The 24,038-nt window shown below is 41.1% G+C and overlaps 1 protein-coding gene across 1 annotated transcript in view; it reads left to right on the top strand.

Annotated features, from left to right (window-relative positions):
* Positions 1–24,038, top strand: part of Sorcs3 (sortilin-related VPS10 domain containing receptor 3) — a 634,818-nt gene that overhangs the window by 487,854 nt on the left and 122,926 nt on the right. Inside the window, exon 8 of the mRNA NM_001106367.3 lies at positions 23,474–23,563. Coding sequence (NP_001099837.2) covers positions 23,474–23,563 — 90 coding nt within the window. The remainder of the gene's footprint in view (positions 1–23,473; positions 23,564–24,038) is intronic.

Genomic DNA, 24,038 nt, shown 5'->3' on the forward strand with positions numbered 1-24,038 from the left:
GGATGGAACTAGAAGATATTGCTTCTTCTTATTTAAAAAAACTGAATTTTATAGATGAGAACTGTATTTACAAAGCTTTTTATCACCCAACTCTTCCCTTGTCCCACCTCCAGATTTCATGATCTCTTCTTTAATTATTACTCTGTTGTACTGTTCCCTGGAGAAAACTTACTTTGTCTCAGCAGCCGTATAATTGCCTATAGCTCTTCATCTAGGGGTGGAGCCTTGTAGGATTCCCCTACTCATATTGGCATGTCAACTTGTATGGTCACTGTACATTTCTTATTTAGGCAATCCTATTGGAGACTTCACAGATGTAGTGTCCTTTTCAGTTCCAGAAGACACTATCTTACAGCTGGTGGCCAGGTTCTTTGACTCCTACTCTTTCTGCCCCTGCTTCCACATTGTTCTCTGAGTTTTGGTACAGAGGCTGCATTATAGATGTACCGTCAGAACTGGGATCCCCACACTCATTCGATCACTTCACTTTGACCCAATTCTGTGTTTTCAGTAGCTTTTGTCAGTTGCAAAATAGAATCTTCTTTCGTGAGGGTGAGCCATACTTTTCTATGGGATCTTAGACTCCAATCAGAAAAAATAATGACTTAAGAAGATGGTGATAGTAAGTTTTCCTATTGGGTTTGTGACCATTACAGGTGGTTGGCAGGTTTACAGTGCCAGGCATGCATTGCCATCTGTTGATTGGGCCTTGATCAATTGTGAATAGGTATATAGAAGGCTCAATTATTGTAGTTAGTTAGGGAAACTAGGGAAATAAGCAGTAGCTTCTTCATACCCAAGAGAAGGCAGGAATGAATATATATATATGGAAAATGACACTCATGGGAAGATGCCACTCATGGTGGCTAGAGCTTCTCATCATTAGAGACAGCCTCTGAGTCCTGGCCAAAGGGAGGTAGGGATGTGTAAGACAACACATGGGTTTTTTCCATCACCCGTTCAAAGTAGACACTGGCTAAACCATTTGCAGTCTCTCACAGCTGGGAGACTTGCCATTTTTAGTTTCAGAAGCAATGACTCTTTAGGGTATTTTTTCCCCTGACCCCACATATCTTTTCCAACCATCAGCAAACTGAAAAAAAAGTTATTCTAGGATACAAGGACCTCATAGTCACTTAACGGCAAGTCATATTCACTTAAATGCCAAATCTCGTATGTGTGTTTTGTTTTATTTTCTTTAAAATGACTTCGACGTTCACAAGCTCTTATGTGATAGATATTATACTGTTTTTACTTTTCCAGTGGGGGTAACCAAGATTCTCTGGTGGACAGAATCCTACTTTGTCATGTAGCTAAGGAAATGAGAGGCTCAACATGATCCCTGAGATGCCTGAGCTTCTAAAACATGATAGAGACAGTAGCCTATTTCATGGTTCATTTTTCTTTTAGAAGTACTGAATAGGTCTCAGGTGCTTCTCTGGGAGGTTTTACCAGCAAAATGGGTGGGTGTTGTTCAATTTCTATAGTTACTAGGGGAGGGAAGTCTCACCCACTCCCTGACAAGTAGACCAGACTCTGTTAAAAAGTGAAAACCTTGTTTGATATTAGAAACTCATTGTAGCACCAACCAAATAAAAGCTTGATGACGTTCATTACAATGTGGTCATTCCTGTGTCTCTCAGAGATAATCCTCACCCAACCATCTCAGGGATACAAAGTGACGATGCTGTAGCAGTGGCAAACCATCCTTCCCATTGACATTTCTACCTTTCTCTTGCTGCTCAGTGGATACTTTCCTTGATACATTTTGAAGCTAGGAATGTATTTTCTTTTGGATCTCCTTTGAAGGCTCAGGAACTGTGGACTTGTGACTTAGTTAAGCGTTCCCTTTTCATTTCCCTGCCAAGTCTCTGCAAGTCCTGGACACTACTCCTCCATCCCCAGCTCCCGGGAGAATTTCTCTTCTGTAGCCCTTTCCTATTAAAGATAATTATGCTGTTGTAAAAGCCAGCATGGTGAAAATGAAGGCAGCTGGGTTGTTGACTGAGAAGTAGGCTATTAAGTCTGTTCTCTTTCCATTACCCTTCTAACTAGGATATATATGTCTATTAATTTCAGAGTTCCAGCTTTTAAGATTTTTAATTACTTTGCTCTTAAGTCCAAACCTACCTAATGTGGTGAGCAAACACTTTAGATTTCTGCAGGCAGCGTTTAGGACGGCAACTCTGACTCTGCTCCTTGTCAATGAGAATAGTGGCTTCTGAAGTTTCACTATGGAGGAAACAGTGATTATTCAGATAGCCTGATTGGGGTCTCATCGGTCCGGATAAGTTCAATCAAAGAAAGAAGTATTACAATTGGCAGTTAAATTTCTTCACTCTTTCATTGGTCCATTGAATTTTCAATCATTTATGGAGAAGTCATTATGCTTCTCTTTGTTTGATGGTAAATGAGTGAGGAAGCCATTCAGCTCTCTGTGGTACTTATGAGAAATCTTCAAAAAACATATAAGAAAGCACTGTTTCTGTGACAGACTGCCCTGAAGGAGATCCACAGTAAAGGAATTACTTGACAGGCCAAGGTATGCACAGTGTGCAAGGCAAAGAACCTTTTGGGAAAAGAAACTGATATGCCTTGGTAAGATAGGCATCTGAGGGGCAGTGCTCCTCGGTGTGATTGTGTTTTTATCGTTAAGTCCTGTGATTTTGTGCCACCGTGAATCCTCTATAAAGCTCGCTTGTTGTTTTACAAGATGAGGGGCTGCATTAAGAGGATCATTGATACTTTATGGTGCTCTGGCAGATTAGGAACTACTTTTGAGACCAAAGAATCAGGGGAATCTAAGAATAAGGCTCAGATACATATGGGTTGGAGCTAGTTTTGAAGGACAAGGGTCCAAAGCACCTCCAGGATTTGCTTTGTACACCCTCGTGTCACTTGTATGAGCCTTAAATATTCAGAGAGCCTATAGCATGGAGCAATGGACCGTTTGACTCCAGCAGCACCTTCTGAGAATTTCTCATTCTAAAATCCAAAGATCTCGTTATCTAGGTTGTCCCCGTTAGTCATAAAGGAAGGGTATATTACTCAGGGGAATTTCCATATCCCACAGCTTCAATATAAGAATTATGTGGAGTAAGTGTATTTGCACTGTAGCTCAATTGTACACAGAATTGCTGAATTTTTCTTCTGTCTTAATTCCCAAGCACAGCTTCTTGGGGAACACAAAAGAGAGTAAATATGAAATAAAAAAGTCCAAAAATAAATAAGGTTATGCTCCCTGGAGACCACACATATAGAAATAAATATGCAAATAAGGAGAATGTAGTACCTGCTGTAGGAGGGTTTATAATCTACGGAGAGAGGGATAGCAAACAAACTGAAGAACAATAATCGCATCGTCTGATAAAGCTATCGGCAAACCTACATAGTGGCGAGAGGCAGAAATAGGCATCTATTCATTTATTTACTCCGACTATCAACAAATATTTCTGAAGTTGTTACCATCCACAAAGCACAGTAGCACCATATTGGGGATGTCGTGGGTGAACCAAAGTTTGCTTTTCTTCTTTTGGTTGTTGTTTCAGACTTTTTTCACTCCATATCTCAACTGAACTCAAGCATGTATAATGTTCCGTGTGTGTGTGTGTGTGTGTGTGTGTGTGTGTGTGTGTGTGTGTGTGTGTGTAGGACAGATAGTGATGTCAGGAGTCTTTGTCAATCAGTCACCATCATAGTTTTTGAGATGGGATCTATCACTGAACCCAGCGCTCATTGATTCAACTAGTCCAGTCAGACAGCAAGCCTTGGGGATGCTACATTCTCAGTCTTTGCAGTGCTGAGATTTCATGTGGGGCTGCCACATCCCTTTTATTTCGTGTGAGTGCTAGAGGTTTTCCTCCTCTTTCACCATCCTTTAATCATCATGCTCGAGCACGTTACCCAGTGAGCCAACTCTCTGGACCTCTTTTGCTTCCATTTTAACAGGACTTCATGATTTAAGTTAGTTCTTACCTCTGATACTTATTAAGAAGCAAAAATAAACAACATGGAGCATGTATCAAGAGAGAATTATGAGAATACATAAATATCCCTCAGAGTTTGCACTCCGAGATCAGATAGGAACTGATTTCATGACAGAAGGACACACACACACACACACGCACGCACGCACGCACGCACGCACACACACACACACACACACACACACACACACACACACACACACACACGTACACTCTTCCTTCCCCTTTCCTAAATCGGGAGTCAGAAGGTCTGAACAGAAATCAATCCCCGCAATTTATTTTTAACTTCTTTCTTCTTAGCCAGGATTGATTTTTGTCCCTGTGATCAATGGCGCAAAGAATAGCTCCACATCCCAAGCAGCTATTCAAGTGCTGGGTCTAGCTGGTCCCACATCTATCGAACAGGACATTAGAAGCTGATTATGAAAGTAATAGGATGAAGATGTTTAAAGGATGAGTCTGATTAGTCCTGCCATCCCGGGGAGGAGTGCTAGCAGGCAGACCTGCTGGATTGAAAAGCCAGAGCTTAGGAGTACCATGGGGAAGGCAGAGCTCTGGGACACAGCACCTACGCTAGAACCTAGCCCAGTGGTGTGTGTGGGAGGAGGTATTGGGGATATGTTTCTTCTTTGTCATATAATCCTTCCCACCCTTCTTGACCCTCTTCCCCCCCAGTACTGTCTCCACCTCCTCCATGACATGCTTCTAGATGCGAAGCTATAGTGCAAGCCTCCATTCAAAACAACACCAACACCACCACCAACAACAACAATAACAACTGGGCTTGGCTTTTCCTCTGAGCTTCTTTTGCATTTCACAATTGTTTGTTTGATCTGAATCTTCCACTTCTCCTGCCTTTCATCTAGCTGAGGGCATAGTTCACAGGGACCTGAGCTGACCCACAGCCATGGGGCTCTCTAAGCCTACCTCCTTCTCATGGTCAGACAAGATTGCTTGCACCCTCTTCTCTAAAGAACACTTTTGGGAGAAGCACATGCTTTGGAATGACATCCTGTGGTAATTAGAACAGAGTCTGCCCTCCTAAGGCCTTATGTCCAGTTATCTGGGATAAACTTACAGGTTTCCTAGCTGCTGTCTGCCTTTTGCTTCCATGCATAACATGGGATACTAATCTGGGAACACAGAATAATCTCACGGCACCATGTACTTACGTCTTAGGTGTTCTGTCTGTGAGAACAAACAGGTGCAAGGGACACATCCCTTCTTCCCTTGAACTGTCAGAGAGATGCTTGTGAAGTGAATGGGAGGTGATTCTCCTCCGTTAGAAGCACTGCAATTCTCAGCATCCTTCCCTCAGCCTTCTTCTATTGGTTTTTAGATCCTGACTGATTTTCTTAACCACAGAATATTCTGAAATTTTAGAGAATCCCAACATAGTGGAGAATGTGAGGCCTTTTGTGAATGAACGCAATTGTTGTGTGGTACCATATGTGTTCACTTCTGTTTTATTGGAAGAGATACAGAGAAGCTATACCACTTTCCAGGTTCAAATAAACTACTTATAAGCAGTGATATAGAACATTGATGTGGTCCATTTGGCCATAGAGCCTTCTTTTTCTTTTCTTTTTTTTTTCCTTTTTCTTTTCTTTTCTTTTTTTTCGGAGCTGGGGACCGAAGCCAGGGCCTTGCGCTTGCTAGGCAAGCGCTCTACCACTGAGCTAAATCCCCAACCCCAGAGCCTTCTTTTTCAATGACTGCATTGCCCTGCCATTTAAATGAGGAAAGGGCACAACCTGTAGATGTATTTGTCTGAGGCAAATTGAATCAGAAACTATGTAAGGATATAAATAGACATGCATAAGTTCACCATAGAATAAATGCTTTAAAATATAGCATTATACCAAGTAGGTTATATTTTCAAGTGTGTGTGTGTGTGTGTGTACATACATACTTGTAAGCAAGGAGGAGTACATGAATGGGCTAGAGGGGGGAAAGGGAAAAGGGAATGAGAAACATTTTACAAACAGCCCTGGGATTGTTGAATGAATAAATAGAAACTGGCAGCATAGAAACAGACGGTACAGGACTGGAGAGATGGCTCAGCAGAATCACATTTGGGGGTCTGACAGGTCACCTTCCTCTCATCTGTGCGTTAAGAAGTTTGCTGTCCCTGTGCCTTGAGTCCCTCTCAGGCTAGGGTGTGAATGGCAGTCATAGTCTCTGTGGTTGTGTCTCGGTCTCTCTCTCTCCTTCATCTGACTTTTGTTTTCCTCTCACTCCATGACCTGATCCTTTTCCAAAGATACTTCTCAGGTAGAATCATCCTGTAGGGAATGACTCCCCCAGCATTCCTCTGCCTCAGGACTTTAATCCTGTTTGTCTTATTAGGAGTCAAACTCCTCTTCCCAGCAAAGTCACTCCCTTCAGTGGGAAAGCTCAACTTGCATCAAATTTTACCATGCTGGTTCCAGCCTTTCAGGCAGCTTTTGTCTCAGAGCTGAACTTCTTTCTGGCTTAGAGTCAAGGCTCCAATGGCTTATGCTCTAAGATCAACAATACACAAATGGAGCCTCATAAAATTGGAAAGCTTCAGTAAGGCAAAGGACACTGTCAATAGGACAAAATGGCAACCAACAGATTGGGAAAAGATCTTTACCAATCCTACATCTGATAGAGGGCTAATATCCAAACTGTACAAAGAATTCATGAAGTTAGACTCCAGATAATCAAATAACCCTTTAAAATGGGCTACAGAGGTAAACAAAAAATTCTCAACTGAAGAATATCAAATGGCCGCAAAGCACCTAAAGAAATGTTCAACATCCTTAATCATCAGGGAAGTGAAAATCAAAACAACCCTGAGATTCCACCCCACACCAGTCAGAATAGCTAAGACCAAAAACTCAGGTGACAGTAAATGCTGGCAAGGATGTGGAGAAATAGGAACACTCCTCCATTGTTGGTGGGATTGCAGACTGGTACAACCACTCAGGAAATCAGTCTGGAGGTTCCTCAGAAAATTGGACACAGTATTACCTGAGAACCCAGCTATACCACTCCTAGGCATATACCCAAAAGAACTCCAACATATAGCAAGGACATGTGCTCCACTATGTTCATAGCAGCCTTATTTATAATAGCCAGAAGCTGGAAAGAACCCAGACGTCCTTCGACAGAGAAATGGATACAGAAAATGTGGTACATTTACACAATGGAATATTACTCAGCTATCAAAAACAATGACTAAATGAATTTCTTAGGCAAATAGATGGAACTACAAGATATCACCCTGAGTGGGGTAACCCAGTCACAAAAGAACACACATTGTATGTACTCAGTGATAAATGAATATTAGCCCAAAAGTTAGGAATAACGAAGATACAATCCACAGACCACATGAAGCTCAAGAAGAAGGAAGACGAAGCATGGATGCTTCAGTCCTTCTTAGAAGGGGAACAAAATACTCACAGGAGGAAATACGGAGACAAAATATGGAGCGAGTACTGAAAGGAAGCCATCCAGAGACTGCCCCACCTGGGGATTCATCCCCTATACAGTCAACAAACCCAGACACTATTGTGGATACCAAGAAGTGCATTTTACAGGAGCCAGTTATAGCTGTCTCCTGAGAAGCTCTGCCAGAACCTGCCAAATACAGAGGTAGATGCTTACAGCCAACCATTGGACCAAGAACAGGATCCTCAATGGAGGAATTAGAGAAAGGACTGAAGGAGCTGAAGGGGTTTGCAACCCCATAGGAAGAACAACAATATCAACCAATCAGATACTCCAGAGCTCCCAGGGACTAAACACATCAACATCAACCAAAGAGTACACATGGAGCAACCCATGGCTCCAGCTGCATTTGTCGGACATCAATGGGAGGAGAGGTCCTTGGTCCTGTGAAGGCTGGATGCCCCAGTGTACGGGAATGCCAGGGTGGGGAGGCAGGATGGAGTAGGTGCCTAGGTGGGGAAGCACCCTCATAAAAGTAGGGTGAGGGGGGATTTGTTTCTGGAGGGGAAACTGGGAAAGGGGATTAATATTTGAAATGTAAATAAAGAAAATATCCAATAAAAGAAAAGAAAGAAAAAGAAAGGGAAGATATTGCATTGTCGATTCAGTGTGTTGAATATCTCCACACTGAAGGAACTGTGGACCAGAAAGCGGTGTGCACAGGAGAAATGATTTTGACTTCCTGTTCTGCATCAGCTTTAGCCCTTTAGCCCTTTCTCTCTTTTGTTAATTTCCACAAGAAACCAAACAAATGACCCCAAGTGCACAGACACAGAAGTTCTGGGTCCCCAGCTGTAACTCTGGGGCACTTCCTTGAAACAAGAGTCCTTTTACTATTTGCAAAGGCAAAAAACCCAGCCAGTTTAATGAAATTATTGAATATTATATGTATTTGTTAAAGATATTTTATGTCAATGTGATACAAGCTAAAGTCCTCTGAAGGAAGGGAATCTCAATCAACAAAACACCTTCATAAGATTAGCTTGTAGGCAGGTCTGAAAGGCATTTTTTAAATTAGTGATTGAAGGAGGAGGGGGCTGCTGGTCCTGGGTTTTATAAGAAAGCAGGCTGAGCAAGCCAGAGGGAGAAAGTTAATAAGCAGCACCCATCCATGGCCTCCGCATCAGCATTTGCCTCTAGGTTCCTGCCCTGTCTGAGTTCGTGTTCTAACGTCCTTCAGCGATGAACAGTGATATGGAAATATAAGCCAAACGCACCCTTTCATCTCCAACCTGCATCTTCACTTGTGTTTCATCCCAGCAACAGAAATCATAACTAAGTTAGTCGTAGATTAGAAATGAAGCAGTGTTTATATCATGCACCATGTCGCCATTCATTGTGGACATCGTGTGTCATTCCAGAAGACGCACGTATTGAAGGTTTAGCCTCTAGCTGGCCGTCCTGTTAGGGAGACACTGAGAAGGTTAGAATTGGGATCTAGCTGGGGGAAGAGAGTTATAGAGGAGGGTCCATTGCTTGTTGTGGACATGGCCACTCTTCCTTTTCTCCCTTTTCCCATCTTCCACTCCTCCCTCTCTTCATATTGGCTACTATGGGGTAAATAATCTCTGGAATATTTTTTCTGAGATCATAATATTCTTCCCTACCCATAGTCTCAGAAATAGAGAGCCTAACTACAGAGGACTAAACCCTCTGAAACCGTGAGCTCCAAGGAATCTTTCCTATGCAGTCACACCAAGACACACACAGTGTAACAAATACAATCAACACATGTGTGCTAATTCTTTCCCCAAAGCACTCCTTTCAAATCGATGAGTGATTTACCACCTTCCTGAGCCCCCATTCACCTGCATTTCCCGATTTTCTGGTGACTTTCTCTTTTTTTCCCTTTCCAGATTATATCATACCTTCTCCTCATCTTTTTCTTTGATTCCCCCTCTCCATTTGTCACTTAGAGCAATCCCACTGGTCTGGACTCTCTCATCCATGTTCTTTATACTCATTACCTCATTCAGCAAGCAAAATGCCCTTTTTCTGTTAGGAATCAATTCTTCCAAGGCTGCAGGATTATAAATCACACCCTTTTGTATATTACATATGACCTTGTGTATAACTGTGTGTGTGTGGGTGGATCGGGTGCACACATGCAGGTGTGTGAGCATTTATATGTGACACTATTGATGACTTAAAGGGGTGGCTATATTCACAAGCCCTCTGGGGGTCAAATAACTATGTATTTAAAGTCAGCTTTGCCCTCTACTCATTCTGTGACTTTGCTGCCTTGTGTTTTCTTGTCTCTTGATGTTTCTGCAAGCATAAGTGGGATGGGTGTGGTGCCAGAACCACTATTGGCCATAAAGTCCACAAACATGAGAAAGTTCAAAAGATAGTGTGAATTTGGTCACAGCATTAATTAATATGTGGATTCAGCACAGGTTGGTTAAGAACATCTTGCCCTTTGTCATACAGAAGCTTTACAACTTTATGAGGTCCCATTTGTCAATTGTCATCTTAGATCATAAGTTATTGGCATTCTGTTCAGGAATTTTTCCCTGTGCCCATGTGTTCGAGGCTCTTGAGCAATTTCTCTTCTATTAGTTTGGGTGTATCTGGTTTTATGTGGAAATCTTTGATCCACTTGGACTTGAACTTTGTACAAGGCAACAAGAATGGATTGATTAAAAAACAAAACAAAAAACCAAACACACACACACACACACACACACACACACACACACACACACACACACAAATGGATCAATTTGCATTCTTCTACAAGCTGACTGCCACTTAAACCAGGATCATTTGTTGAAAATGCTTTTTACCACTGAATGCTTTTATCTCTTTTGTCAAAGATCAAGTGACCATAGGTGTGTGGGTTCATTTCTGGGTCTTCAATTCTATTCCAGTGATCTACCTGCCTGTCTTTGTACCAATACCATACAGTTTTTGTCACTATTACTCTGTAATACAGCTTGAGGCCAGGGATGGTGATTCCCCCAGAAGTTCTTTTATTGTTGAGAATAGTTTTTGCTATCCTGGGTTTTTTGTTATTCCAAATGAATTTGGAAAATGCTCTTTCTGACTCTCTGAAGAATTGAGTTGGAATTTTGTTGGGGATTGCATTGAATTAGTAGATTGCTTTTGGTAAAATGGCAATTTTTACTATATTAATCCTGCCAACCCATGAGCATGGGAGTTCTTTCCATCTTCTGAGATCTTTGATTTCTTTCTTCAGAAACTTGAAGATTTTGTCATACAGATATTTCATTTGCTTAGTTAGAGTCACCTTAAGTTATTTTAGATATTTGTGACTATTATGAAGGTGCAATTTTCCTAATTTCTTTCTCAGTCTGTTTATCCTTTGAGTAGAAGAAGGCTACTGATTTGCTTGAGACACTATCAATAGGGCAAAACAGCAACCAACAGATTGGGAAAAGATCTTTATTAATCCTACATCCAATAGAGAGCTAATATCCAACATATACAAAGAACTCAAGAAGTTAGACTCCAGAAAATCAGATAACCCTATTAAAAATGGGGTGCAGATCTAAACAAAGAATTCTAAACTGAGAAGTACTGTATGGCTGAGAAGCACCTAATGAAATGTTCAATATCTTTAGTCATCAGGGAAATGCAAATCAAAACAACCCTGAGATTTCACCTCACACCAGTGAGAATGGCTAAGATCAAAAACTCAGGTGACAGCAGATGCTGGCGAGGATGTGGAGAAAGAGGAACACTCCTCCATTGTTGGTAGGATTGCAAATTGGTACAACTACCCTGGAAACTCCTCAGGAAGTTGGACATAGTGCTACCTGAGGACCTAGCTATACTACTTCTGGGCATACACCCAAAATATGCTCCAAAATACCACAAGGACACATGCTCCACTATGTTCATAGCAGCCTTATTTATATAGAGAGAAGCTGGAAAGAACCCATATGTCCTACAATGAAGGAATGGTTACAGAAAATGTGATACGTTTACACAATGGATTACTACTCAGCTATTAAAAATAATGACCTCATGAAATTCTTAGGCAAATGGATGAAACTAGAAAATATCCTGAGTGAGGTAACCCACTGATTAGTACTCACTTGATATGTACTCACTGGTAAGTGGTTATTAGCTGAAAAGCTCAGAATAACTAAGATATAATTTACAGACCACATGAAGAAAAAGAAGAAGAAAGACCAAAGTGTGAATGCTTCAATACTTCTTAGAAGGGGGAACAAAAACTCCCAGGAGGAAATACAGAGACAGAGTGTGGAGCAAAGACTAAAGGAAAGGCCATCCAGAGACTGCCACACATGGGGATCCATCCCACATGCACTCATCAAGCAGTCACTATTGTGGAAGCCAAGAAGTGTATGTTGACAGGAGCCTGATATAGCTGTCTCCTGAGAGGCTCTGCCAGAGCCTGACAAATTCATAGGTGGATGCTTGCAGCTAACCATTGGCCTGAGAATGGGGTCCTCAATGGAGGAGTTAGAGAAAGGACTGAGGGAGATGAGAGAGTTTGCAATCCCATAGGAAGAACTACAATATTAACCAACTAGGCACCCCAGAGTTCCCAGAGACTAAACCACCAACCAGAGTACACGTGGAGTGAGGAATGGCTCCAGCTGCACATGCAGCAGAGGAGGGCCTTGTAGTGCATCAATAGGAGGAGAGGCCCTTAGTCCTGTGAAGGCTCGATGCCCCAGTGTAGGGGAATGCCAGGTAGAGAGGGATGAGGTAGTGGGTGGGTGGGGGGCACCCTCACAGAAGCAGGGGGAGAGGGGATGTGATAGGGGTTTCCATAGGGGAAACCAGGAAATGGGATAATACTTGAAATGTAGATAAAATATCCAATAAAATGAAAAAAATAAAGAACATCTTGTCATCAACTGCTCTGTTTCCCACAGGCAGGTGAACGTTCTCACAGCTCCTGATTTTCATGTTGAATTATTATCAACCACTCAAAGAATATTTGTAAAAAATCACCACTCACTTATATAACAATCTATGCAATGGTCACCTCTCTCTCTCTCTCTCTCTCTCTCTCTCTCTCTCTCTCTCTCTCTTTCTCTCTTTGAGCTGAGGACCAAACCCTCTACCACTGAGTTAAATCCCCAACCCCACTCATCTCTTTTTTTAAAAAATTTTGACTCAGGAAACACAGATGTGTAGAAAAATGAAAAGAGCCTGGGGTTAAAAGTCAGAGGTTTTCCTTGGGCCCCAAGTTTAAGCAACAAAGTGACCTAAAGTTGTCTGCTTGGACTTTGGGCCCTTTAGCTATAAAATGATAATGTAATTAAACTACTGGATTATATTCAAATCAAATGAGAATCAGAATAATAAAATCAGACTCCATGGTGGTGGTGATTATATATGTGTGTTGCCTGTTCTAAGAGAGATAAGCAATATAAAGTTGGATTGGGAGGGTAACTAAATGATCAGAATATATTCTATGAAATCATCCAAGAATAATGGAAAATATTGAAAAGAAAGAAAAACTAAGAGCATCGAGCACCACAAAGATTCTGGATGCTACGACATAGACACAGAGATATAGAGTGGAACAAGATAACAATGAGATACATTTATATAACCTCAAAATCAATATAGTTCTACAAATGGGCCATCTTCTTACTGTCAACTAGTAAGTGCAGCAAGAATGCTAGCAACAAAGAGCCTAAAATTCAGAGGAAAAATAGAAATGAATGGGATGGGAAATTGGTGGACAACAACCTTGAAATTGGTTGATCTGAGACGTGAGTCTTCATGATTCTTCCTAATCTAGTCATCCATTGGAAAGGCTTCAGAGTAGACAATTTAGACTTATTCTGGACTATCTAGTATAATTGGCCTTGCCAGGACCTAGTAACCTACATTTAAATCTGAACTCTGCCACTTTGGGACTGCCCACTTTCTATAGGTCATTCAATCATTTGCAAATATGAACTCCATGATGCCTCCCTTCCCAAGGTAATTTGTTCATGGAAACTAACTTGTATTTATTAATGGTAATTTGTGACACATTACATATAGGATTTGTACTCTCTATTTTTAGTCTCCCTGGAATGTTATCTTAGCTGAGGATAAAGAGAAGAATTTCATAGCTTTATGTTTGGCCAGTATGATCAGGCAACTGTGTAACTACTACCTAGTCAGTCTCCAGGAGGTGTTATATGATGACAGACATCTCTTTCTGCAATTCTTCCTGAACAAGTAATATGAAATTAACCTCTCTCTCTCTCTCTCTCTCTCTCTCTCTCTCTCTCTCTCTCTCTCTCTCTCTCCCTCTGTTTCTGTCACTGTGTGTTTGTGTGTGTATTCATGCTGTGAAGATCAATTTTTTCCCATACTCTATCATTAGAAGTTGTAGTCATATCTTTAGCTTTAGTCTAAATTAGTTTCCAAGGTCATTAAATCAGCAAGGGGGAGAAGTTATTTTCAGATACAATTCAAGGGTTCGAAATGATTTGATTTATTCTTTAAAATTGGAGAAAGTATTCCCTTTGAAGATACACGAAATTGGAAACTGGGTTCCTTTGTTATATCTGATGAAATACAGGTGGCCAGAATTAAGCATATTAATTCTTCTGGCCATTGTGTTTAATCACAAGCTCCTGTCCTGTTGCTTTCTTGCTCATCATCTTTCTCTTCCCTGCCGGAATTTGTAACAAGCAGGGAGGTAGGTTAGTGGTCTGGCAATGGTTTTGATGAGCAGTGAAGCTGTCTAGCTGGATGGCGATGGTGGTAGCTGCTTCATCAGTAGATCATGACACTGAATTTACTGGCAAGTTCATTATTCACCTCTCCCCATCCTCTGGCATCTCGCTTGTCATGAAAGAGAAAGAAATATTGGCTTCAGTGTTAGGTTTTCACCCCAAATCTGTTCTTGCTGAAGCCATTTTGGTGCTATTATGTTTTGTATCAATAAAAAGTTTTATGTATAAATCTGTCTTAAAGGAGGTCCAGCCTTAGCATAAGATACAGTGCTAGGTAATAGACCCACTGTCTCTAGACAGAGTGATATAAAAGAGGGTATACTACATACAGAGCCTCTAGGCTATAAAATGAGCAAACACTAGTGAGACAAACACTGGACTCTGAACGGTCTAGCATAGAAGATGACTCGGTGATAGGACGTCGTGTTGTTCCAAGTGTTGCGTCACTGAGAAAGACAGGTTGCAAGGACCATTAGGAAAGCAGTTTGGGGGAAATAAACTCAAGCTTGCTGAGGTCTTTCCTTCTACCAGGAGGGAGCTGCCATGACAGTTATCATCTGTATAGGCATGGTAGCAAGCTTTTGGTGAGAAGTATGGCTGTTCGTTCACTCTACTGCTCAGGCTGACCTTAAACTCCGAAGATAAAGTAGTGATTGCCTGTCTTTATTTCCTGGGCATTTAGGACAGCAGGCATAAAGTTGGACTCTTATCATCCAGTATTGAGAATACTATCTTTTTTTTTCTTAAAAGAAAGAAAGAGTTCTTTAAAAGAATTCCAGAAGTGGTTAAGTGGAGAAAAGGATAAAGTCCTAAAAATATTGAGATTTATTTTGAGTAACTTGAGTGGATTTAATGAGCAAAAGATTTGCAAAAGACAATTGTACCTCTTAAGGGTTCAAGTATCTCTTCCCCTTCTCTACTGAAGAAGAAACGTTACCTGAGCCATGTGGCAGTCAGCTGATATATATCTACAACTGTAGCCTTTTTTATTTATATTATTCAAATTGTATTGGATCCAGCTCAACCTCCTAACTGGAAAAACTACTAAATGTAATTTTCTATGAAGGCAACAGTCCTTGTGTAAGCCAAACTTATTTCCTTTGTGGTGTTTCTTATGCAAAAATTCTGATAACAGCACCTTTCAGTCATGGGTAACAGTGGAGTGTTGCTTTATCAGGGACCAAGAAGTTGACAGGAACACAGCACAGAAATATCTGCATTTTTGGTGGGCATCCTGGCTGCAAGACTGCAAGCAGAGTGATATGGGATTCCTCTCTCCACAGGGAAGTTTGAGAGTCTCGCTCAATGCAAGCATTGTCATAAGCTTTAAAACCATAAATATCAGGTTTCAATTCCAGGATTATCATTTACTTGCCCATATTTTGAAGTATTTTGTATAACTTCATTACATATCAGTTTTATTCATGAACATAAAATACAAGGCTAGCATGTACAGATGAACAGCACTTGACACACATGCTCAGAAATGTTATCTGCTATTAATCTCTCTAACCTAATATCTAATAATAGTTGCATTATTAAAAATAATAACATTAACAACAATTTTTTTCCGTGGGTCTGTCTTCTTTTTTTTCATTTTTATTGGTTATTTTATTTATTTATTTATTTATTTATTTTTTATTTTTTATTTTTTATTAACTTGAGTATTTCTTATATACATTTCGAGTGTTATTCCCTTTCCCGGTTTCCGGGCAAACATCCCCCTCCCCCCTCCCCTTCCTTATGGGTGTTCCCCTCCCAACCCTCCCCCCATTGCCGCCCTCCCCCCATAGACTAGTTCACTGGGGGTTCAGTCTTAGCAGGACCCAGGGCTTCCCCTTCCACTGGTGCTCTTACTAGGATATTCATTGCTACCTATGGGGTCAGAGTCCAGGGTCAGTCCATGTATAGTCTTTAGGTAGTGGCTTAGTCCCTGGAAGCTCTGGTTGCTTGGCATTGTTGTACTTTTGGGGTCTCGAGCCCCTTCAAGCTCTTCCAGTTCTTTCTCTGATTCCTTCAACAGGGGACCTATTCTCAGTTCAGTGGTTTGCTGCTGGCATTCGCCTCTGTATTTGCTGTATTCTGGCTGTGTCTCTCAGGAGCGATCTACATCCGGCTCCTGTCGGTCTGCACTTCTTTGCTTCATCCATCTTGTCTAATTGGGTGGCTGTATATGTATGGGCCACATGTGGGGCAGGCTCTGAATGGGTGTTCCTTCAGTCTCTGTTTTAATCTTTGCCTCTCCCTTCCCTGCCAAGGGTATTCTTTTTCCTCATTTAAAGAAGGAGTGAAGCATTCACATTTTGATCATCCGTCTTGAGTTTCGTTTGTTCTAGGGATCTAGGGTAATTCAAGCATTTGGGCTAATAGCCACTTATCAATGAGTGCATACCATGTATGTCTTTCTGTGATTGGGTTAGCTCACTCAGGATGATATTTTCCAGTTCCAACCATTTGCCTACGAATTTCATAAACTCGTTGTTTTTGATAGCTGAGTAATATTCCATTGTGTAGATGTACCACATTTTCTGTATCCATTCCTCTGTTGAAGGGCATCTGGGTTCTTTCCAGCTTCTGGCTATTATAAATAAGGCTGCGATGAACATAGTGGAGCACGTGTCTCTTTTAAATGTTGAGGCATCTTTTGGGTATATGCCCAAGAGAGGTATAGCTGGATCCTCAGGCAGTTCAATGTCCAATTTTCTGAGGAACCTCCAGACTCATCTGGAATAACAACAATTATTATGTATATTAAATAATAGCATGAAAGTTAAACACTCAAAAGAATACTTGTTTCTGTTCTCATATTTCCTACCTTCTTTGAAATCCAGAAGCTCAACAACCGAATTCCCAGAGATGGTCAGGAAGTAATTCACTGGCTTTGATTTTATTTTTTAGTATGCATTTCCCTCTGCTCACTAGGAAAGGCTATCAGTCAGAAGCAGAATGAATAAAAATAAATAATAAAAGATATGACAGGTTAAGCTTGGCCACAGCAAGAATGGGAATAGTCAAAAGGGACAGATATATTTAATGACTGATACATTTATCCAAAGGAATCATTTACACTGGCTAGGAGCCCAATTAAACCTGTAAAATGGAAATTCAGAAAATCAGATTAACGAGCCAGTCATTAGTAAGGAAAAGACGCAGCTAATTCTGTGTTTAGCATGAAGGATGGGCCCAGAGCAAATAATTGGATGACATTCATCAAATGTGAAATAAAAGGTGCCACTGACGGGGAAAGTAGTAATAATCTCTCGGATTTACAGTGCTAGAAAATTTGCTTGTAAGGAAGAGAAAAGTTCATCAAAGTAGATTAATAGTGGCTAAACTTTATTCCTCCCTGTATGGTTGCCAGAGAGTCACACAAATAATAATGGAGAGACAGTAAATACATCAGCTGGTTATCTCCACAGCACTTTGAAACCCCATTCCTGAGGATGTGGTGCTTAAGATACTGTATGGAAATAAGCCCTTGGCCATCCAGGCCTGGACAGAATTGGAGGAGAAATTTTGAGTGTCCACTTGTAGTCATGAAACTATGGATAAGCAGATTAATCCCAGAAAAATCATTATTCAGTTGTTTGTAAGTATTGATTTCCTATTCATTCCTGGGCCAGTGTTTGAGCAGAGACAGGAGTAAAAAAGCCAGTGTTGACTTTCTGGCTGAACTATGAAAAACTATTAAATGTTGGATGTATTGACTGAGATCTCTCTGATCCAGTCCCTTGACCTGGAAAGTATAGAAATGACGAGGTAAACTGTGTATCACAGCATCTTCCATTACCAAACACTGCTTTTTAAAATGTCCCCATCAATGTCATAACAGGCTGTCTAGGAATGCAGAAACATATACACATGTCAGTTGCAAAGCTTTACAAGTATGATTTTTCTAAAAAAAAGGTGTAAGAAATAAATATGTTCTATTTTATAGTGAGATGAAGAAGAACGAGTTATGATTCTTCCAGCCATTTAGAGAAATGGTTGTAGAGCTAAGCTTTCCGAGGTTCAAATTTGTCTCGTCTTTGACCAGTCAGTTTGCGTTGAATCCATTTTCTAATGTCACAATAAAGAATAGCTAGATAATTTATGAAAGAGCTAAGGAACTTCTGGAGTGTGGTCGATGCACTCAAGAAACTCTAGTTCACTCATCGTCACTATCATATGTCTACATTCTTCCTGGAGATCTTTTCTGTTACTACAACAATATATCACATCTGAATAGTTTATTTGAAAAGAAATATAGAGATTTGTTTCTCCCTGGTCTGGGGGCAGGCAAGTTTAAGTTTGAGGCTAATTCATTGTCAGAGGGAGCTTCATCTTTTGCTTTCAAAATGTGGCTTTCAACACCATGTCCTCTTCAGGCAAAGGAGAATGGAAAGGAAGGAGGTTTCATATATCCCTATGCATTTGTACCTCTGTGAGGGAGGATTCCTTGTGGCGTAGTCTTTCCTGAAAGACTCTACCTCCTAATACTTTTGTATGGGTGTATCTTGGGAGTTGTAGCTTTGGAAGTCTTCCAAATGCCCCAGGGACCAATCTTCCATCCTCTTAATGAATGCCATCTGCCTTCCTTCTGTTCTTCCTAATATCCTTGTAAAATGTTTCCTTGACCGCACCTTTGGCCTTCTCACCCAAGCACATCTTTTAACTGTTTACATAACCATAGTGAGAATTTTCTAAATCTCTTGAGCACCACTTCCCTTTGGAATACAAGTTCTATTCAAAATTAGTTCTCTCATTTCATAATTAACTGTAAACTGTTTGGCATTCATGTGACAGCCTTACCTTCACTGAGATGTTTCTTCCAACAAATGTTCTAACTCTGTATATTGAAATTCTGTTGTCCATGTGTTTTATAACATATTGCCATTTCAGCTAAGTTCTTTGAAGGTAGACTTTCCTTCCATTTTTAACACATTGCTCCTGGTTTTCATCTGAACTTTCATTGGCATCACGTTCCCAGTCCTCATTTCTACCAGCATGCTGATCACAACCGCTTAAGTCTTTTCTAGGAAAACAAAGAATTCTCAGCTGAGGAATATCAAATGGCTGAGAAGCACCTAAAGAAATGTTCAACATCGTTAGTCATCAGGGAAATGAAAATCAAAACAACCCTGAGATTCCACCTCACACCAGTCAGAATGGCTAAGATAAACTCAGGTGACAGCAGATGCTGGTGAGGATGTGGAGAAAGAGGAACACTCCTCCATTGTTGGTGGGAATGCAAACTGGTACAACAACTCTGGAAATCAGTTTAGAGCTTCCTCAGAAAATTGGACATTGAACTACCTGAGGACCCAGCTATACCTCTCCTGGGCATGTACCCAAAAGATGCTCCAACATACAACAAAGACACATGATCCACTATGTTCATAGGAGCCTTATTTATAATAGCCAGAAGCTGGAAAGAACCCAGATGCCATTCAACAGAGGAATGGATACAGAAAATGTGGTACATCTACACAATGGAGTACTACTCAGCTATCAAAAACAGTGACTTCATGAAATTCTTAGGCAAGTGGATTGAACTAGAAAATATCATCCTGAGTGAGGTAACCCAATGACAGAAAAAAACACACATGGTATGCACTCACTGATAAGTGGATATTAGCCCAAAAGCTTGAATTACGCAAGATGCAATCCACGGACCACATGAAGCTCAAGAAGAAGGATGACCCAAATGCAGATGCTTTACTCCTTCTTAAAAGGGGGAACAAAAATATCCATAGGAGGAGATATGGAGGCAACGTTTAGAGCAGAGACTAAAGGAATGGCCATTCAGAGCCATTCAGGCCATTCACACACACACACACACACACACACACACACACACACACACACACACACACACTAGATAAGTTTGATGAAGCTTAGAAGTACATCCTGACAGGAAGCAGGTATAGATCTCTCCTGAGAGACACAGCCCAAACTCATCAAATGCAGAGGCGAATGCCAGCAGCAAACCACTGAACTGAGAACAGGACCCCCACTGGAGGAATTAGCAAAAGGACTGAAAGAGCTGAAGGGGCTTGCAACCCCATAAGAACAACAATGCCAACCAACCAGAGCTTCCAGGGACTAAACCACTACCCAAACATTATACATGGACTGACCCTGGGCTCCAACTGCATATGTAGCAGAGTACAGCCTTGTTTGGCACCAATGGAAGGAGAAGTGCTTGGTCCTGCCAAGGTTGGAGTCCCAGTGTAAGGGAATGTCAGGGCAGGGCAGTAAGGGCGGGATGGATGGGGAGGGGCACACCTCTATAGGAAAAGGGGATGAGGAGGGAATAGGGAGCTTATGGACAGGAAACCAGGAAAGGGAATTACATTTGAAATGTAAATAAATATACAATTTAAAAAAAAAAGACTAAAGATTTCTCTAAAGTTCACTTCACCTCAAAGTTCCATTCATTGCAATTTTTTCTAGCACTTATTTCAGTTTCTAAAGACCTTTCCATGTATTTTACTGTATATTTTAGCAACAGCTCATTTCCAGTACCAATTTATTGATCATACTATATCTGCTGTGGAGATCATGTGTCTTAAACCTATAAACATCAAAACTCTAACGTTCATTGTGACTAAGATGCTGGCAAGTCTATTATAAGGGCAGAGGTGTGCCCATTGTCTGTAAGGGCGCTTTCCCTGCCCGTGATGTTTGTGTGTTGTATACATTCTGCTCTCACATGGCAGAAGGGTTAGAGGGGTGAGAAAAGCCTCTGATGCTCTTCGCTAACGCACCTGTTCACATCTATCCATCTTCTAACGTATTCTACATCTTAATATTATTGCACTGGGCATTAAACTTCAACATACATTATAGAAGACATGAAGACATTAAAACTGTGGCACTTTTGTCATTTGGGAAGGAAGGCAGCCTCAACAATGTCATATGACATGAAGGAGCCCTTAGAGGAATCTGTATGCCACAGGAGTACAAGCCTTGTGAAATAGGAAGAGGTAAAGGTTGGAGCTGATTGACAGGGCCTCAGTAAACTGATGACATCTAAGACTTTTTCATGGACTCTTGAGGCTTGTACTTAGGTCTAGGAATAATTGAGCTTTTGGAAGTACAAAGAGGTACATAGTCAGATAAAGTAGGGAGGAGGCATCTTAACGTCTGTGGGAAATTCTGCGGTAGCATAAATGCTTACGGAAGCACTTGGGCTATTTGGACTTCCTATAGCCATCTAATATTTTACAGCATTCGGTGGTCCATAAGAACCATAATCTATATTTATTGCTGAAGCACTAATGTTCTAAGTTATGTGTGAGATTGTGTATGAAACATCTGTACCGATGGGCAGATTTAGTGAGGTTCTATAGAGAACTAGACTTTAAGCACAGCATGTATTTGGGACGCTTTTATGTTATCTTATGTGGAGGATCCTCTTTGGGGGTTGGTAAATGCCTCAGGGCAAAATAGCTGTGAAAACTGGACAAGGGTGTGAATGAATTAAGTGCTGTTGAGTTGGGCATTTAAAAAAGTCTAATTATAGGAATTTCATATCAATTAAAAATTATCACCACCATGAATAATAGCAGTCTGGAAGTGCAGGTAAGGAGCACAGAGGTTTATGCAGATTGCTGTTAATGGTCTATCAGTTCTTTGGTGTTCAAAGTCTGGTCCCCAGATAGCAACAGCATCAAGAAACTTGTAAGAAAAGACCATTCATTGACTACAACCAAATTCAATATAATAAGACTTGGTGCTCAGCAGTCTGAGTTTTAATAAGTTATCCAGGTGATACTGAAGCATGCTAAAACACAAAACTATTGATGTAGTGTTTTTGATTGGCAGATGTGTTCATATGTTTTGATTTTATAATTGAAATAGAATCAAATCAAACAAATAAATGCATAGGTTCATGCAAGGTCTAAGAGTGTCCATGTGCCCATGCCCAAGAGTTACATTTTAATCTGAGTCTATGAACTTAAAGATTATTATTAAAAGTATGAACCATCTGTCTCACTCTGTCAACACCCACTCTAAGCCAATACAAAACAATGTAGATTTATGCCAAGTACTTTAGAAAAATAAAAGTTCTAGAATTAAAAAAAATACCTGGATCTCATTTGAAAATAGAGACATGCAATAGCTTTAAACATGAAGGAGAAAACCAGTCTCTCATCTTCATTAACTTCTGCGCCAGGCCTTTTCCCAGGCTCTGCCTTATGCTGAGTCCAGCATCTGCCCCACCCGGCAGCTTGAAGTACCTACTTTGGGGTCTTCCTATCTCTGAAGAAGAGGAAGACAGCCATAGGGGAAGGCTATACATCAGAATGAGGGGTGATGGGTCTCTTTCAACAGAGATGTCGCACCCCACTGCTCCCAGCAGTTGCCGAGGGTGGCTGCCAACTTTGGCCAGGACTGATGGGTCTGGCTAGTGTCCAGCACGCGCTTGGGGAGCAGGGAGCATGTGCCTAGAGTAATTGCCTCTCCAGCAGCCTGGTTGCTATTGTCCTCCTGCTATTTTCTCTGAACAGGCCATGTTATCTTCTTCTGTGAATATTAATTTCCCCTGAGTTAGGATAATTGGACCAAGAGCAGCCTTCCACAGAGCTGTGCCATTTTGGCAGGACATTTCCACAAACCCAGCCTTGTGGACCAATTTTTGGAGCGATACCATGTCATCTAATGAAGGATCCATCCTTCGCCAAGTGAGGTGGCTGAGCTTATTCTTGTCCTCCTAGTTACGCACAAACAGAAGTTTATACATTCCATGTCTGGAGTTTTCTTCTTACCTCCACTGCCTTTAATCAGCCTGCACATGGGAAGGATCAAAAAGCGTCTGTCCGGTGCATGGGTTTATGAATATGAATGGAGAAGTGTGACCGTCAGAAATGAAATGAAATTTCTCGGCAGCGATGGTTTGAGACATGCTAATCACTTAGATTCTAAACAATGCTCATGATCATGGTGCTATGGTTCTAATGCATTAATAAATTGTTAAAAAAAACCCAGCAGATAACTGGACAAATATATCACAGTTGAAACTGATGTGGAGAGCTTCTTTGTTTTCAGTGGAAAATGCACATTAGGTGTGTTGGATCTGCAAAGCACAGTGGCAGCATACAAAACCACCCCTTGTTTTCACTTAGAAATTCAGGAACACGGGGATGATTATTGTAGCTGTGTATTTACTGTATCAGCACCAGGACGTTGAAACACCCCAGAATGCCATGGGATTGGCGGCTCAGAGCTAACATTACATAGACATGAAGAGGTAATTTTTGAGCGTATCGAGATTCCTTATGAGCAGGACGGCTTTTTCTAACTTGTGTCCCCATCTGATATCTTCTTGTTTCTCTCGTGATCCAGGTAACGATCGGTGGAAGAGCCAGCTATTACGTGTCCTATCGAAGAGAAGCCTTTGCCCAGATAAAGCTGCCCAAGTACTCCTTGCCAAAGGTATTGCACACGGTACCTGCTATCTTGAGACTTGCTAGACAAAGCCAGCGATGGAAAGGCTTCCTGCTATTGACATTTAGTCTGAAGCACTCCTAAAGGATTTTGGCCATTGTTGATGGTGCTGGATGTGAGCGCTGTATTTTTTTTTCTCAGCAGCATGGCAGGCATGAGTTTGATTTCCTATAATGCAAGCATGTGGTAGGATCCTGTGCTCTTTGATAACAGTGAGAGAGAAAGGGAGACTGGCTTTGAAACCAGTCTCTTCTGAGCAGACTCCTTCCCAAAGCAGTGCTGTTAGAAACAGAGGATAACTTTATCCATCAGGAGCACAGCTGCTAAGTGTATGGCTAAAAGCACACAGGAAAGGCTGGTGGGTTTTCCTGCTTTGCTTTCTTCCCTCTCAAAAGAGGGAACACGTGCCACCTGTTTGTGTTCCAGTCTCACTGAGTAGATAAAAGAGCCCGACATACTGGAA

Source organism: Rattus norvegicus, chromosome 1 (assembly GCF_036323735.1).
Source record: "Rattus norvegicus strain BN/NHsdMcwi chromosome 1, GRCr8, whole genome shotgun sequence".
In the NCBI taxonomy this organism is placed as follows: domain Eukaryota; kingdom Metazoa; phylum Chordata; class Mammalia; order Rodentia; family Muridae; genus Rattus; species Rattus norvegicus.